Raw genomic sequence first — 19,333 nt, 5'->3', positions numbered from 1 at the left:
GTTCCCGCTCACCTTAATAACATTCCATATGTCTCATCAAAAAAACTCCACAATCTTCTGCATTTGATGTTGTTCTCCAAGACATTTTTAGCCTCTTTATGGTAACATCCTTTATTGATTTGCATTGCACGTGATAACCCATTTTTGTCAAATAATGACAAAAATACATTCTCTGCAATATATTATCATGAATATCAGAGGTAGTTCACTGTAAAGAGTATTCTAGTTCACTGTAATCACAAAATACTTCACTATATATCATGTATACTTACCACAGTTTCAGGTATGCTACCATAATTGATTGTGATGTCCTCATCACTACCATTCTTTGAATTGTCAATCACCACTATGCTTTTAGTGCTAAATCTAAAGCATATGGTGTAGTAATGTTCCGCAGCACAAATTGGAAAGAACACCTACAAAGATGATAACAATTCCAGAATAAAAACAACAGTGAATATAACAAAGAATCTTTTATATTCAATATTTACCAAATCTACGTCGACCCACTTGAAATACGGAATTTTTTTAATCTCATCTTCTAGATTGCTACAGAATCTATCAATTGTGGTGTTGATGTCCGCCCCATCAGGCCGTTGTACAACTGTATACAGCTGAAAGATGAGACAAGTCAAATCTAGATATAAATAATTCACTATAGTGAACATATAGTGAAGTAAACATGCTTTATAATGAACATATACCATCAGTTCATTTTTCAAAATTTATACTATTCTTACACATAGGTATGTTGTAAAAAACAGGCGCCTCGATGAAGATAGAGCCCTGTATTCTTCCATGTTATTCAAATAAGATGCCCACGCGTTGATCACACCCACTTCTACTAGCTCATGCGGCAACAGTGAACAAAATTCTCTTTTTGTTACAATTACAACATCATCATCATACAATATGTTGTCCCTGTTCAAACATGTATGTGTGTTAAGATTTCTTTTGTATATTTTTTCTTCTAAATAAGAACTATAATATAAATCTTACTCATTTAATTTAGGTGTTGTCATAATCCAAAAAAATATTTGTGACTCTTGCAAGGTAAACTTTGTTTTTGCCTGAACCATTCTTTCATAGAATGGAGATCGCAGAGCAGCGGCTTTTCTCTTCTCAGCTTTTGAACGTATTGCCATTTGTTCAATCCTAGCACTTGCCTGTCAGGGCAAGAATGAGATGAAAACTTCACTATATTGTTTATATACTTCACTTTATAAGACATATAGTTCACTGGATGTTTATTTTTACATTACTGAAATAGAAAAATAGAGCAAGTTTTACTTCACAATAACCATGTTTTACTGAAATGGAAAAAAAAGCACTACAAGCATGGATAAACAGACACTTCACTCTAACACTGGAATACTTCACTCTAACACTGGAATACTTCACTACAAGCATGTTTTAAGCATGTTTTACATCACTGAAATGGAAAAACAAAGCACTACAATCATAGATGACAGACACTTCACTCTAACACTAGAATACTTCACTCTAGCCATGTTTTACTTCACTGAAATGGAAAAACAAAGCACTTTAAGCATGGATAACAGAGACTTCACTCTAACACTAGAATACTTCACTTTAACCATGTTTTACTTCACTGCAATCGAAAATCAAAGCACTACAAGCATAGATGACAAACACTTCACTCTAACCCTTGAATACTTCACTCTACTCATGTTTTACTTCACAATAAGCATTTTATAAATTCTTACAATATCCGGATCGTAAACTACTAATTCGGCTGTAGGATTTTGTTCAGCTTCTTTCAATTCTGACTGAATGTATTCATCATCACCACCTATCCCTATGAACGCTTCTAATGCAGACGCAATTTGGGCATCCACATTGTCATCCTATTTTCATAACAAGAAAAGAATATCAAATATAAATACCACAATACAAATGTACTAGATATCTGTATTACCTTCAATTGTGTGTTTTGTAATCCTCCTTTAGTTAGATCAGCACAAAATTCTTTTGTCACCTGCATATAGTGATATGTATTTAATCATAAATACAAAAACTTAAAAGGTAGATATAAACAAGAAGTAAAAAAGTATTATAAATTAAAATACAGCATCATAGAAATTTTTTTAGTTCACCCTGAATCATATGTCAAGTTTTAAAACACAACAGACCAAAATCAAAATCAAATTGTTTGCATCATTACAACACTTCAACTTACATCTTTCTTTTCCAAGTTAATATCAGGAAAAATTGATGTGCCTTCAGCCACTAGTTTGCTCTTTTCATCATAGATTTCCATCATCTTTTCCATGAGATCAATCCACTCTGGATTATCCTCTTGATCGACTTCCATAGCATGTGTCATATTATCAATTGGATTTGACACAGCTTGTTCGACTCGAGCAACCTCGACACCCACCATTCTAAGGGCAGTTACTGCTACAACCTTGAAGCAATTGATGTCTTTGCTAGTTGCCGGAGCATTCTTTATACAGTTCATCATTTTTTTAATAGAAGTTGTAGCTTCCCTTATTGAACTTTTTATTTCATCATTTGAAGAAGCTTCCTCAGTTGTTGGCAAAGTATTCCCAGGAGCTTCATTAGTTGAAGGAGCTTCGGTTGTTGGAAGAGTTTTCACAGGAGCTTCATCATTTGGTGGGAGAGTATTCTCAGTGGTAGAAGGGACAGGGGCAGTGACAATGGTTGAATCATTATTGACATATAAAGCTTCAATGGAGACCGGGTCAATAATGCTTTCTATGCTTCCTCGGCCTATAACACCACCATTTTTGAATTCCAACTGGCCTCTTTCCCTAAGAAGGGTGGTTGTCCAGTTCCGGACAGTGGGAAATCTTCGAACCACCATCCTCGTCCTGTAGACAACCCTATCAACATAGCATGCCTGCAAAAAGGTTCAAACATGGATTATAAGTTGGGACGACAAATACTTCACTCTAACACTGGAATACTTCACTCTAACCATGTTTTACTTTACTGAAATGGAAAAACAAAGCACTACAATCATAGATGACAGACACTTCACTCTAACACTGGAATACTTCACTCTAACCATGTTTTACTTCACTATAAGTTGTGCTTAAATTAGAAAACTCACCAATAAGAAAGTGATGGGTCCAGTGAATGGAGTGGATTTGTTCTTTTTTTTCCAGCTATCGTGTGCTGTGATTAGCACATTCAAAACATAGTTGCACCAGTTGTACTTTCTCACATTGGAAATGTTGTCTATATAGTCCAATATTCTTCCATCACAAATCCCATTTGCAGATGGTGAGATCAGCACAGAGTCCAACAGTACAAGAAAAACTTTTTTAAACAACTCACCACCATCTACATCAGTATCAAGCTGGTCTTGCAAATCAGTTGCGTAGATTGAATTTCTGTCCTTCTTCAAAGCTTTTGCAATGTTCTGCATATCATCGTGTATGTAATACTTCTTTTCTATATTTATCTTCCACTCCCCTCTTGGCAATCCTAAGGTCGCATGCACATCCTCCTCAGTGATATGCAACGGCTCATCATCAATTAACTTGATTCTTGTGCAGTTGTCTAGATTAAAATTCTCCAGGAGTGAAAATGCCATTTCCGCAGGAATACTTCTGATCTTTAGATGGACAAGCTGCCCGAATCCCATCTCTTCCAGCGCAGCTAGTTGTCTTTTGTTCATCTTCTCTATGGCATCAACTAGATTTTTAATTCCTACCTTGACAACAAGTTTCGGTCTCCTGATTTTAATATTTTCAAAATCATCCGACACCATTTTTTTCTTTCCTTTAGCCTTATTCTGCTTCTTTGCAGCAGACTCTTCATTGTCATCATTTAAACCTTTTCTCTTTGAGCCTAGAAGAAATAATACAAAAAAAATTACTTCACTGTACTGTATCACAAACACTTCACTCTAATACAGGAATACTTCACTGAAATGGAATTACAGAGCACTACAATCATAGTTTACAGACACTTCACTCTAACACTGGAATACTTCACTCTAACCATGTTTTACTTCACTGAAATGTAATTACAGAGCACTACAATCATAGATGACAGACACTTCACTCTAACACTGGAATACTTCACTACAAGCATGTTTTACATCACTGAACTGGAAAAACAAAGCAATACAAGCATGCACAATACACTTCACTGTAAGCAAATATTGTAGTTCACTCTAACACTGGGATACTTCACTCTAGCCTTGTTTTACTTCACTCTAACCATGTTTTACTTTACTGAATGGAAAAACAGAGCACTACAATCATAGATGACAGACACTTCACTATAACACTAGAATACTTCACTCTAACACTGGAATACTTCACTGAAATGGAAAAACAAAGCACTGCAAGCATAGATGACAGACACTTAACTCTAATTTGTGCCATATACATAATATATTTCATTAAGATACTAAATAATTAAATAACTCACATTGAGGTCTATCATGAATATACTTCGACCTCTTTTCAGAATAATCAGTAGTATTTTGTTTGGAAGGTTTATCCTCCCTATTCTTCATCCTTTTCTCTGCAACATCTGCAACATTTGCAACATCTGCTTCATTTGTAGTAGAAGCTGTAGTTTTTTGTTTGGAAGGTCTATCCTCCCGATTTTTCATCCTTCTCTCGGCATTAAGTGTTTCATCCTCCCGATTCTTCATTCTTTTCTCGACAACAATTGCTTCATTTGCTGAATCTTTATGACATTTCATTTGTTCTATAGAAATACATAAAATTAGAATATTCTTTCTTTTCATATGCATATAGAATCAAAAGACTGAAATTATTTCATGAAACCTTTAAGTATGTCGATTGGTACAATCTCAGCCGCAATTTCTGCCAACCTTTTTTCCACTGAAATATCAAGCATAATACAAAAAATTTTACTTCATTGTAGATAACAAACACTTCACTCTAACCATGGACTACTTCACTCTAACCACGTTTTACTTCACTGAAATGGAAAAACAAAGCACTAGAAGCATAGATGACAGAAACTTCACTATAACACTAAAATACTTCACTCTAACCATGTTTTACTTCACTGAATTGATAAAACAGAGCACTACAAGCATAGATGACATACACTTCACTCTAACACTGGACTACTTCACTCTAACCATGTTTTACTTCACTGAAATGGAAAAACAAAGCACTACAAGAATAGATGACAACCACTTCACTATAGCACTAGAATAGTGTAATACTTCACAAACACTTCACTCTAATAATGTAATACTTCACTAAATGAAAAACAGAGTATGTATTTTTTAATGTAATACTTCACTAATAATGTAATACTCACGATCGGAGTCAACGGTTGTTGTTTTTCTTTTTTTTCTCTCGATCAAAACCTACACAAAAAAATAGAAGTAGTTAACTGTAGTGATTAACTGTAAGCAGATGTTCATATGTTTGAATTTGCAGAATTCTCAAAACTAACTTTTATTCTAAAACTAAATCTAAATTAGAATGAGAAATCTAAATCATAAACTAGTAGAACAACTTGCATGTTGAAAAATCTTTCTGATTTGGATTCATTGTTCGACTATGGATGAAGGCGACGGCGATTGCAGACGCGATGGATGGAAACGGCGGCGATTGCAGGAACGAGAAGACGGCGGCGATTGCAGGAACGAGAAGACGGCGGCGATGGATGGAGACGACGGGAAGAACAGTGAAGGCGGGATCGATTGATTTGCGTAATTAAAATTGTTAACCTAATTTTATTAGTGAAATGTCCATTATACCCCCGCCTTGTATGGTGAAGTAAATTTGTGTTAGAGTGAACTGATTTCTCCTTTAAATTCGAAAATCACATGTGTTAAAACTAGCCCTTGATTTTCTTAATCTTGTGGCTGTGATTTGTTCTCTAGTTATATACTTAAGGGGCATTTGCCACATATCACTACTCTATATATATATATATATATATATATATATATATTTATCGCCCACAGTGGTCGGCGATAATTCGGCGATAATCCGGCGATTTTTCGCCGGTTGGCGATAAAACGAGAGGAAAAATCGCCGAATTATCGCCGACCTCTCCCATTGGTCGGCGATAACTCGGCGATAGACGCGAAAAAATGCCGACTTTTAGCTGGCACCATTGGGAGTGCTCTTATATATAATTTCTGGTTTTCTATCAATTAAGTTTACCCTTTTAGAGCACTCCCAATGGAGTTCCCTTATTTCTCCCTTATTTCTCCCTAACTCCTGCCACATCAGCGCCACATCAGCATCACATTTTATCCCCAGTTTTTAGCCAACCCCTACAATGGTTTCTCCCTTATTTCTCCCTTATTTCTCCCTAACTCAACATTTCATTTTTACATCATCACTAATTTAATTGTTTTATTTTTATATATAATAAAGCTAGCTTATTTAATTTATAAAGATAAATCAAATAAATAGTAATAAAGTTCGTTGTATTAAACACGGGTACACATTACAACGAAGAAAATTAAAAAAAAAAAAAGTACACGAATGGAAATAAAAAATCAAAAAAAAAATTCAAAGAAAAAAAAATTCAAGGGCGGTGGGCGCGGTTTCTATTTGCCCACAATTCTTCGATGATATCGTGTTGTAGTGCTTGATGGGCCTCCTTCTGGTGTATGTCCATGAACGCCTGGAACCGTTCATGTTCGTTGTGCGGTACACCCTGGCGGGCGGACTCGGTTGAGACACCGTGACTCGATGATGCAACACTTGGGTCGTTGGTGACGTCGAGGACGCCTTCGTGTTCATCTTCGATGATCATGTTATGCATGATGATGCACGCATACATGATATCGGCAATATCCCCCTGGTAGAAAAAGCGCGTCGGACCCTTTACCAGTGCAAATCGCGATTGGAGCACCCCAAATGCCCTCTCCACATCCTTGCGCGCAGACTCTTGCGCTCGGGCAAAATACCTTCTTCTATCTCCGAGTGGGCATCTGATCGTCTTCAGAAACACGGGCCATTGCGGATAGATGCCGTCAGCCAGGTAGTACCCCATGTTATGCACATTGCCATTGGCCGTGAATTCGATGGAGGGGCCTAATCCGTTGATCCGCTCGTTGAAAAGGGGCGAGGAATTGAGAACATTTAGGTCGTTGTTCGACCCGGCTATACCAAAATAAGCATGCCAAATCCAAAGCCGTTGGTCGGCAACGGCTTCAAGAATGATGGTGGGATGCGTACCTTTGTAGCCGGTAGTAAACTGGCCTCGCCACGCGGTTGGGCAGTTCTTCCACTGCCAGTGCATACAGTCGATGCTGCCGAGCATCCCCGGAAAGCCGTGGGTCCTCCAGTGCCAATCCAGTAGGAACTGGCAGTCAGCTGCGTCCGGCGAGCGAAGGTAGTGCTCCCCAAATATCTCTCGCACGCCCTGACAGAAATTCTTCAGGCACTCGTTGCCAGTCGTCTCGCCGCATTGCAGATACTCATCGAACATGTCGGCGGACCCTCCATATGCCAACTGCCGGATGGCAACAGTGCATTTCTGTAGGGGCGATAGTCCGGGCTTCCCTGCTGCGTCTCGCTGGAGCCGGAACTCGGGGTAACGCGCGGACAACGCATTAACAATGCGCAGGAAGAGGGAGCGGCGCATTCTGAACCGGCGACGAAATACATCTGCCGGATAACGTGGTTCCTCCGCGAAATAATCGGCGAACAGCCGATCGTGCGCACCAGTGTGGTTGCGAGGGATGTATCGGCGCCGCCGGCGGATTGGCCGTTGGGGGGGTGGCTGCTGCATTCGAGCGATCTCGCTTTGTATGCAGCGGGAGATATAGTTGTTGATTGGGTTGTTGGCGAAACCCGCTACATCCCATCCGGTGGGAGCGGGAGGTACCTCTTCTTCGGAAGAAGAATGTGATATTTCCTCGTCGGACTGAGCACGAGACGATGAATCAGAACTCATTTAATAAAGATGGAGAGAAAAAAGATTGAAAATTTGTGTGAATGAAGTTTGTGGGTGATGAATGGAGGAAGAGGATGAAATATTTATAGGGGTGGGATAAAATAGCCGTTCGGCCAAAAAAAAAAAAAAAAATTTTAAAAATCGCCGATTATCGCCGAGCGTCGCCCACAGTGGCCGGCGATCGCTCGGCGATAATCCGGCGATAAATCGCCACTCGGCGAAGCAACGGTAACATTATCGCCGAATTATCGCCGACTTCGCCACAATGGCCGGCGATAATTCGGCGATAATCGGCGATTTATCGCCGAGAATTCGCCACCTCCATTGGGAGTGCTCTTATCCTTTACTAAAGCTTACAAACTTATTCTTTCTTTCCCCAAAAATAGCGCCTAGTTTTCCCTCTCTCCCATTTACTCCTGTATATGGCGTCTGTTTTTCTCCTATCCATATTCATTCCTATATTATAATAGGATTTTCAGTTTGTAATCTTCAATTTTGAATAAGATAACACCATTTTGTTTAAAATCAGTTTTCTTATTTATACATATTTGTATGATTAATTTGCCCCTCTACAATTGTAGGGGAAAGTTCATTTTAAGAAGTAAAATATGCAATTGATTCATTTCTAAAAAATAACCACTGTTATAAAAAAAGATTCGCATCAAATTTTAGATGAAATATTGTTCATAGTATTTAAATGGGAATAAATCTTTTCTATTACTTAAACTATCATAATCAAATGACGATACATAATTTTTTTACTTTTTCATTAGGTAAAATTTAGGTAAAATATTGTATTACACCATATAGTACATATTTACATAATATGTTTTTACTATTTTTTAAACATTCTAGAATTATTAATATTTAACTATTAAATATCCAAAAATAGATATGTGAATATTTTTTAATTTTAATTTACTCTTAATGATGAGTATGTTTGTAGTAAGGAAATATTAATTATTATATCTTCTTTAAATATATATACAAGTGGTCAATTTTATGTTTATAAATTTTAAAATTACTTAATAATTAAATAGTTGGATACAAATGATTATTCCCAATTTTTTTTACTATCATACATCCAATTAATTATGATTTGTGAATTTTAAGTAAACATGTATATATAGCTAGTACAGAATGAAATCATTTAATAAAAATCAAATAGTCTGGGAAATGTTACTAATAACTTAACTATATATAAATGTGGTTGATATTATAATTTATAATTTTTAAAATTATTTAATAATAATAAAATAATTAGATATAAATAACTATTTTCAGTTTATTATTTTTTAACCAATACTATATAACTATATTTTTTTCAACTATCATATATATCCAATCTAATTACCTTTTGCAATTTTAAGTCAAGATGTCGAATACAAAAGAAAATAGAGTGAAATAGTGAATTAGGGATGTCAATTCAACCCGAAACCCGTGGGCCGGCCCGAACAACCCGGTAATATGAGCGGGTTAGGGCTGTAATTTTATTACCCGAATACAAAACGGGCTAAACGGGTTGGCCCGAATGGGTTGGCGGGTTAAACGGGTTGGCCCGAACGGGTTGCGGGTCGGCCCGATGGGTTGTGAGTTTTAATTATAAAATATTAAGTTTTAAGGGTTTTTTATATTTTTGAATCCTCAATCTTCATTCTACACTTTTCCACTCGATCCCACAATATTAGCTTTCAAGTTCCATCTCAACTCATTATTGCACCGTCTCATCATCTGTCTTACCACCACCAAAGTCAATCAAGACAAAATTAAGAACTAACCCATCAAAATCTTAATATATTTATCATTTTAATAATGATTTATGTAAGATATGATTTTTAATTTTCATAAAGAATTAATTACGAACAATGCCATAATAATGACACGAACACAAACTTTAATTTATATTGTAGTTGAAAATTTTATATGATTCTAAACTAAAAAGAAAAAAATATCTAAAATTTAAAATCATTTTATAGAAGAAAATTTTATATAGGAGATTATTTTCGAAAGCTTTTAGGCCCGAATAGCCCGATGGGTTAGCCCCAAAACCCGACGGGTTAGGGTTAGGGTTGAAAATTTATGACCCGAAAAATTCATAACCCGAATGGCCCGCATCCAAATAGCCCGGCGACCCGAGTGGGCTGACCCGAACCCGAACGGACTAGCCCGATTGACATCCCTATAGTGAATTATTGTCGCTTAGTGGATAAAAATACTAATAAGTTAAGTATATATGCAAATCATGTTACTTTTATTGTGTACATTTTTAAAAACTATTTAATAATAAAATAGTTGGATACGAATGAGTAATGACTATTTGCAATTGAATTATTTTAAGACTATCATATGGAGTACTATCTAATTTAATATGTTTCGCATTTTTTCGGTTAATATGTCAAGTAAACAAGGATATTGAGTCAATCCCCACCGATTAGTTGGATGATATACTAAAAGTTAATTATATATATATGGTCGATTTTATATTTTACAATTTCAATAATTATTTAATAGTATCATAGTTGAGGATAAATGTATTCGCTCTTAATTTTTTTTACTCTAATTCTCATATATTTTCTTTAATTATGTTTTGCGTTTTTAAGCTAATATACAAATATTTAAATTAAAACTTTTATATTTTTCTAAATTATTATGAAATTATTAATTTATTTTAAGTTAATTGGATTGAATTGATTTTTATTGTGGTTAAGATAGATCAATCGAATCAAAAATCAAAATATTCAATAATTTTACTATATTTCAGATTAAATGAATTCAAGATTAATACAAGTTAAATTGAATCTAAAGTCCAACTTACTTATTCAACTAAATTTATCATGTTGAATTTAGAATTAAACACAATTGTTTAATTAAATCAAATATTCAATTATAGTAATTCAATTCAAATTAAATATGAAATTTTGACATTAGTATTAAATGAGATATAATGTTACAAATATATAGTTTAATTAATGAATTATTCTCATCCAACTATTTGGTTAGTACGAAAAAATACTATGACATAAGTCTTGATTGAAATCTAATGTTGGAAAAAAAAATACATCAATTAGTGATTTGATTAGATGATATAGTAGTTTCTTAATGTTCTTGATATCTAATAATGGTAGTTTATTATCACACAACTTTTTGACTTATTAGAGAAATACAACTGATATTATTATTTGTTTACATAAATATTTTAATTTACTTCAGTTCTAATATATATAAAAAAAAATAGATCAACAGTAAATTTTCTCATCGAGAAATACTAATGACTTAATCTTGATTGAGATCTAATGTTGCAAAATAGAAAATTCAAATTAGCTATTTATTTTTATCCAACATTTTAATTTATTAGAGAAATCTTAATGATATTATTGTTTAATTAAATAATTTTTTACTATACTTAAGATATGAGGAGTGTTAGGGTGCCCCACCTCTTAAAATAACACCATACCACATTCCTAGCCAATCATTTGTACATGTGGACGAATAATAAGCTGTCACGTGGCAAAAAAAACCAAAAAAGACGGCTAGCAATATGCTACACCTTATACAACAATTTTTCTCGGCCAACAATATCCGACACATTATACAATAATCTATAGATTGTTGTGTAACGTTTATAATATTGTTGTGTAACGTTTGTAATACTAGTATTATCACCCGTGCTATGCACGGGACATAAGACTTTCAAATAATGAAGAGAAATTCTAAGATAAGTGGAATAAAATAAAAAGAGGATAAAGAGAGTATAATGATGATTAGAGTTAAAAATATGTGTTAATTAAAATAAGTATTCATAATATTATAAATAATTAAAAATATTATAAACAATAACAAAAAAAAATATGTACTTCTCTCAACCTACTCTAAATGAAACATTTCAGATTCGGCAAACAATTTTATACAGTTTTTATTTCTGATATGAGTGGAATAAAATTAAATAAAACAAATGACAAAGAAAAGATATGACTAATGATCAAAGAGTATGAGTTAAGTGTAATAATATATACACATAAAAGACGCGACTAAGTATCAAAGAGAAAAAAAACATATAGTTTGAATAAATAAACAATTTAATAATTTTACATGTCATATGGTGAATATCAAAATCTTGTCACCAAAATAAATTATTTTACATAATCGTATTTTAGTGAACCATAATATACTTAGAAAAATATTTATAACACAATTAAATAATATGACATTTCATCTAACGTATTTCTTCTGTGTATATGATACTCCCCCATCCCGCTTTAGGAGTCCCGTTTGATCAATTTCGGGCATCCCGCTTTAGGAGTCCCGTTTGATCAATTTAAGGCGTCCCGCTTTAGGAGTCCCGGTTGAGATAAACTAATACAAAATGCCTACAAAGTAAATAAAAAAAATGTTAAAAGTGGGTCCCAACATCCACTACAATATTTATTTATTACACACTCAATTAAAAAAGTGGGTCCCATCATCCACCACAATATTTATTTATCATACACTCATACACTCATACACTTTCTTAAAACATGTGTCCGACTCAATCGAGACTCTTAAAGCGGGACAGAGGGAGTATTTATTTTTAATTAATGTCCTACATGACACCATATTATCATATGTTCATCTCAATATTTATTTTAAATTATAAATTATTAGTATTTAACTTATGATGTCATAACTTTCATATGTCACATATTAGATTAAGCCGACCTGAGCAAATGAATACTCAAGTAAGTTTTTCCACAATTAATAAATTCGCTTTTTCTCAAATTAAATTCAATACATGATAATATTCATAAATATAATATTTTGAGAAGCATAAAAAAAGAAATACTCATTCTGTCCCATTAAAAGTGAAACGTTTTTCTTTTTAGATTGTCCCATTAAAAATGAAACATTTCCTAAAATAAAAATAATTTTATATCTATTTGTCTCTCTCTTACTTTACTCTCTCTCTCTTTAACTTACAAAACAACACCACATTAACATTAACATTAACATTAAATCTCATGTCAAAAGCAAATGTTTCATATTTATCGAAACGGAGGGAATATGATCCAAAGTTGTAGAGTATATAACACTATCCAAGTATAATAAATCCAAATCAACTCAATTATAACTATACATACTAATTTTAGTAATTTGAATATAGATATAATTAAATTTACATATAAATTTATAGAAATGTGAGCAAATGAAAACTCTAAATATTGTACAAACTCAAAACTATAATCTGGACCATTGAAAAATGTCAACGGATAAAAAAAAAACATCAACGGAAAAATGTCAACAAAATTTCAATGGTAGTCAATGATTGATGCTGTGTTGATATTGTGTTGACATTAAAATCTTAAAATTTTACATTGTGTTGATATTGTATTGAAACTGTGTTGAAGCTATGATGAGGAGTTTTGAGTTTGTACAATATATAAGTGTACATTTTATCACTACCCTAAATTTATAAATATAAATATAAATGTTTCATATTTATTGAAATGGATGGAATATGATCCAAAGTTGTAGAGTATATAACACTATCCCAGTAGAATAAATCCAAATTAACTCAATTATAACTATACATACTAATTTTAGTAATTTGAATATAGATATAATTAAACTTACATATAAATTTATAAATATAAATAAATTCAATATATTTACTCGTTGCGCCATTGTCGTCTGCTTCCAACTACCTGCTTCGTCTGCTTCGCTGTGATGTGTGGCTGGATTTGCTTTGAATTTCTTGGGTGATAAGTATTCAGGTTTGGTTTAATCTAATAATATTTCATTTTGTTTCTGTTTTGAATTATTTTGTTGAATTCCTATTTGCATTCTACAGTATTAGTAGAGTTTTGAAACTTATATGAGCTCTCTCTTTCTTTATCTTTATAATTAATTACTACCTCCATCCACCAAAATTTGTCCCATTTTTTCATTTTCATCCGTTCCCAAAAATTTGTCTCATTTCACTTTTATCATTTTTTGTAGTGGACCTCATATTCCACTAACTCATTCCTACTCATATTTTATTATAAAATTAATATATAAAAGTAGGACTCACAATCCATTAACTTTTTCAACGCACTTCCATTATATTTCTTAAAACCCGTGCCGAGTTAAAGTAGGACAAATTTTAGTGGACGGAGGTATTATTTTCTTGTCTTTGAATATTTTGGAAGAATCAATATAAAGAGAGGAACTAAAGGATACTCCAGCATCCATTACAATGAGTAATGATAAACAATCAAATTTTGTACAACCAAAATAAGATTATATTAGTAATTTTGAGGTGTTAATTAAATATTAAAATAATAAATATAGTTAGTTAACAAATTAAAAACACTTTATTAGTCTTTGGCCTCATTTTCAATTTTTTATTTTTATATTTGAATTAGTTCTCCATTATTTTTCAAATTTTAATTAAAGTATGTATTAATTACATTTTATGGTTAAAAAAATATTCAAAAATTATACACAAATACCATAATATTATGCACGTTCCCTGTACTATATATATGTCTATATTTTTTAATTAAATGCATAAATAAATTACTTTTATTCTCAAATAAATCAATTTTTGGTTGTACAAAATTTGGTTGCATAGATTTATTGCATTACAATTTACACAGTCCGCTTTCTATTTTGCCTTCAATTGAGCAAAAATGTCATTTCAACAATTGCCACAGTATATTAAGTAGTATAGTATAGATATAGATATAGGTTTCTATATTAAATTATTGTGTTACAGATTTAAATTGCACATAATAAATTAATCTTATTAGTGTAATTATGCATTTTTTCTTAGGCTCGACTATTGAAAATGTATTAAATTTAATTTGAAGTAGAAATTATAAAACTTAAATTCGATAAAAAGTAAATAGATTTTATGGCTGTCATAGTTTTATCTTCCATAATAATTTGATTAGAGAGAAAAATTTCGAAAAAAGATTCCACTTAAAAATATGAAGTACCGTGTAATATATTTTTCCTCCTCATTGGAATAACTCTATACTGCTACTATAACATAATCCAAACAATTTATAAGCCCAAATATTGGCTCAAGTTCAACTCTAGGGTTTGATATTGTACACACAGAATTCCTCACCCGCTTATTCTTCCGCCCAAGCAGCAGACAAAAGTCACAAAACCACCGCATACTCTCTACTTGGTCACCAAATATTTATCTGAAATTGTAATTTTTTTAACAATAGACATTCTTCATCATTCACTATTCAAGTTGTCCTCATATTACCATTTCATCGGTCGAAAATGCACAAGAATTGTAGTGTTGGCTAAAACACTACATCTCGTTGTTTTGATTTTACCGCAAATTCCCCAGAAAAATCAAATTGGAGACTTTTGTTATGAACCATTTTTTGTTCTTTTACATCGCCTTTTAAGAGCTTTTATTTTACACCAACACGGCAATACCGGCATTTGTCCATTTTGTCAAACAAAATATCACAATTTAATAGTACTACTATTTTTTATAAATGTTGTATGAGTTTTTTCTGTTACTTGCCACTTTTGCCACTTCTGCAATGGCTGCGCTGTTGTTGGGTCTTCAGTTGTTGCTCTCTCTTCTTCATTGATGTTATTCTTTATCATTCTGGAAGAAAATTATAGATATGGTCTTAATTAGTGCATATAAGGTTCTAAAATGCCTTCTTTGATATGTTCATGAGTTGAGGCTCACCAACATTTATATCAATAGCTATAAAATGAGTACATCCTCTTCTTAATGTGATATGATTTGGTTTAAGCAAATATCTTACCTGTATATCCTCTGTTCTTATCTCTTTTGGCCCACTTCTATTTTTTGCAATATTAATAATTAAACTTGCTTTGCCATCATAATTTATGACGTACTGCTTGCATTCTGATGGATTCTTCTCTTCTCAACTTATTTCTTTCACCTTCCTTTCTGCAAAAGGTAAAATGTCATTCTAAGATAGGAGTAGTAGAGTTTATGAGAGTAATTGTTAAACGGCTATTCAGAAATTTTGTGACTAAACTGATGAAAATTGAAAGGCGATGAATGTTGTGAATAAGAACATGTTTACTAAACATGTAAAATTGAGAGAGAAACTGAATTAGATTGTGAAATTATGTTAATAGAAATTCCCCAGTTTCATATTTATAGACTTTTAAAACTTCTCTGGTAAACCATTTTACATGATGGATAATACAGTAGCTTTTGTCTTATTTACTTATATGTAAAATTGTTCACCATATTTCAATCTTAAGATCAGTTTTTTATTTGATAGATTTAAAAATTGAAATGACCGCCTCTGTTATGGAATATGCCAACTCAGTCTTGATGTGACTGCATCTCTTATGACATATATCAACTCAAAAATTTCCTCTCACTTCCACATGGACCACGAGCTCGAGATATAAAGAGGGAGACATAGTTTATTTAATCATTCCACCTCCTTCCAACAAAGCTGATTTGATATGGCTTATTATCCAATGAATATTCAAGTAATGGCTTGACTATAATATTCTACCATACTGAGAAGTTAATGTATGTTTCAGCCATATTTTATCAAGTTGAGCGGGAAAATTTAGCCTGAAAAAACTGTGGCTTTATATATTTATAGATTATAGATTTATAGATTGCTATATATATGGTGTCACGGTGTCACTTTAAAAAGTGTTGTCATTTTAACATAAATCCTTAAGATATAATAATAAGTTATTTATTCTCATCCAACCTTTAATTTTATTAAAAAAATAATAATGACATTAATATTTAATTAAATAATTTTTTATAAAGTGCTCAAAATCTAATACTATTACAATCTAAATAAATCAATTAATAAGTTACTTTCATCTATCCTTTTTATTTGCTATCAATACATATATTAATATTTTTTTTATCATCTTGATCATTTAATCAATGAGTTATTCACGAAATTTGAAGATCAAATAAAATAATTAAAATATCAACTATAATTAGTTCTAAAATGAACATAGGCAATAAGTCTCATTTTTTTAGGGGATAACAATGACACACTATTGCAAATTAACGTGTATATAATCAAAAGCAATGCATTGATGTGGCAAGTTTCTGCATTAAGGCTTCGTTTGATTGCCCTGATAGTCCTGGATAAGGCATCAGATACAAGTGTTATGTAGTTTTTGTTTGCCCTGATAGGGATATCAGGAAACCCGGTATAGAACGCAAAACCCGGTTCCATTCAAGATACATCCACAACAATTTTGTATATCTCTACCCTAGCCGAAGCCTCCAATATTCCACTATGCAAGATTTCAAGGTTGTTGATGCTGGGGTTTGGTGCCCCTTACACAGCGGAAGACTTGTACAAAACAAATAAATCAGATAAGGATCTATTTGACCGATTATGCGATTAATCAATTCACATGTTAAACAGATAATTGCATGCTAGAACGCAAATAATTCATGCTCCAAGAAGGTAAATCCTAAACATGAATTCTACGGTTTAGAGTTACCGATTTGATTCTGCAAAGAATCGTCGATTGCTTGCACCTTCTCCACGTGATGATCTTCAAAATACTAGGATTCGAATAAAGAAGACAGAAAATTCATCACGGAGGAGGAGCTGAAAATCTCAAGGAGGAGAAAATCAAGAAAAAATCGTCCCTCTCTCTTATTTTGAAGTAGACGCTATTTTCCTCTCAATTGAATCTTAATTCTGTCTTATTTATTCTCCTATTTATATTAAGTTCATATTTGGGCCCAGTCAGTGATATATGGAAGGTTGTAGATATGAGCTCCCCCAATTAGTTTTTTACTAATTAAATTGAACCCACAATTTAATACAAGCTTATATTGAAATATTACGAGCAGCCACTACAGAAGTAATATTGCACTCCCCATCCAAATCCGAAATTATAAGTAATCCGGGTTTCCATTATTTATATTATAATATATTTCCCACGCTTAAGATATAAATGTCCATTAATTAATTAATGTCTGCTGTGAACTTAATTAATTAACATCTTATTAATTCCAAGAGTGGACTTAGCAAAAAATACTTATTTATTATTCATAGAGTAATAAAACTCCAACATGGCAGTTTTCCGAATAATAAAACCTTGTTCAAGCTCCTCTTGAGGACATTATCAAACGAGACTCACCTCGCGTGCGATTCAACATAATAGCAATCCTAGCACCGCTAGATATTAATCACCACTACCCAATTGAAGGTGCTTTTTAGGTCTTTTCTGTCGGTCTTCGTATGTTATTTGGAATGTATCCAACTGATCAGGAAAAGATTCCCGACCCAGCTGAGTCGTTGGTACGACGACCGGGACCTAGCTTCAAACAAGTTTTCTCAACCCACTTCTACTGATTAGTATAGTGGAGGTAAGGGTCGAATCCCACAAGGATGGATATGTTTAGATAACTGCGGTGACTTTCCTGGGTGTTTTTGGTTAGCTACCACGCTTGGGTTGAGATTTTACCTAGGCAAGAATTAAAGGAGGACTCTACTGACTAGTGGATGTGAAAATAACAGGCATGTGGTGGTGTTCGTGAAAATAGGGGACAAGGTGTCTCAGAGGCGTATGAAAAGTAGACAGTTACTAAAAGAGGAAATTTAGACTACAAGGCATATCTGATGGCTGGGTGGCTCTCTAACAGGTCTGGACGGTACAATCTGAAAAGTAGGGAACAAAAGCAAAAGCAACTTAAAAGTAAAGTGGTCCAACTAAAGCTGATTTTGACGTTTTCTTCTTCACCAAGTATCAACAAAAATCATATGAACACAAACACCATAACTAAACTCAGATTCATAACCTCAAACTCAAGATCCATTGATTTAAAATGCTCAAACTTAAAATAAACGGCGAAACTGCAATTTTACTTCTACTGACTAACATGCAAGGCGGTGATTATAATGCAGAACGAAGACTCAAGCACGAAGATTAGACTAGAACATAACTACAACTTCAGGTCGACAACTCCAGATAAGAAAACACTCAGAAATTAAAAGCAATAACTAGATCTAATTTTCCTAGGCAGAATGAAGCAAACTCGAACCAAAGTGACATGCGAAATAGAAACTTCATAACGTAAACGTTGGAAAATAACAAAGTACTTCAAAAGGCAACAACGATGAGTGTTTGCAACAAACCAACGACGAAAACAGGTAAAGATTAAACTAGAAAGCAAAATAACGATTGTTTTGCCACTCCGGGCGATGATACTACTATACTACTACGGCAACTGGCTTGAACGGTGGATCGATGACTTCTCCGGCAGACTCTTGGACGTCAAGTGACCATAGCTGTGGCGAGGAACGAGAGATTGGACAATGCTGAAGGAACTGATCTTCTAGAGAGAATTCTACTAAGTGTATTTTTGAACCGAGAACTAAATGCCGAACTCTTCTCTCTCTCCAAGTGGCTTCTTTTATAGGGAGGCTTGCCCTTGCTTTTAGGGTAGACTTCC

General features: G+C 33.3%; 1 protein-coding gene across 1 annotated transcript; it reads right to left on the bottom strand.

Moving 5' to 3' along the window:
* Positions 1 to 13: 13 nt before the first annotated feature.
* On the bottom strand, positions 14 to 4,708 carry LOC148933679 (uncharacterized). The gene is made up of 11 exons (XM_089061143.1): positions 4,429 to 4,708; positions 3,758 to 3,840; positions 3,098 to 3,703; positions 2,201 to 2,884; positions 1,940 to 1,999; positions 1,728 to 1,868; positions 1,000 to 1,166; positions 741 to 921; positions 492 to 614; positions 273 to 416; positions 14 to 172 (listed from the first exon to the last, which is right to left on the bottom strand). The coding sequence occupies exons 1-11, from the start codon at positions 4,706 to 4,708 to the stop codon at positions 14 to 16; spliced, it is 2,628 nt and encodes an 875-aa protein (XP_088917269.1).
* Between the last annotated feature and the right edge of the window lie 14,625 nt (positions 4,709 to 19,333).

The sequence above is a fragment of the Salvia hispanica genome, chromosome 1, assembly GCF_029641045.1.
Source record: "Salvia hispanica isolate PSC_SH4W2 chromosome 1, Shi_PSC_v1, whole genome shotgun sequence".
NCBI lineage: Eukaryota > Viridiplantae > Streptophyta > Magnoliopsida > Lamiales > Lamiaceae > Salvia > Salvia hispanica.
The sequence above is the reverse complement of the archived record's forward strand: the minus strand, read 5'-3'. Positions and strand labels throughout refer to the sequence as shown.

What these genes read in the sequence shown, in the direction of transcription:
- LOC148933679 (XM_089061143.1), bottom strand. Translation starts at nt 4,708, where the DNA reads ATGAAATGTCATAAAGATTCAGCAAATGAAGCAATTGTTGTCGAGAAA. An exon ending in GACCCATCACTTTCTTATTG is followed by an intron (nt 2,885 to 3,097) that starts GTGAGTTTTCTA and finishes ACCTTTTTGCAG; the next exon opens with GCATGCTATGTTGATAGGGT. An exon ending in ACAACACCTAAATTAAATGA is followed by an intron (nt 922 to 999) that starts GTAAGATTTATA and finishes ATGTTTGAACAG; the next exon opens with GGACAACATATTGTATGATG.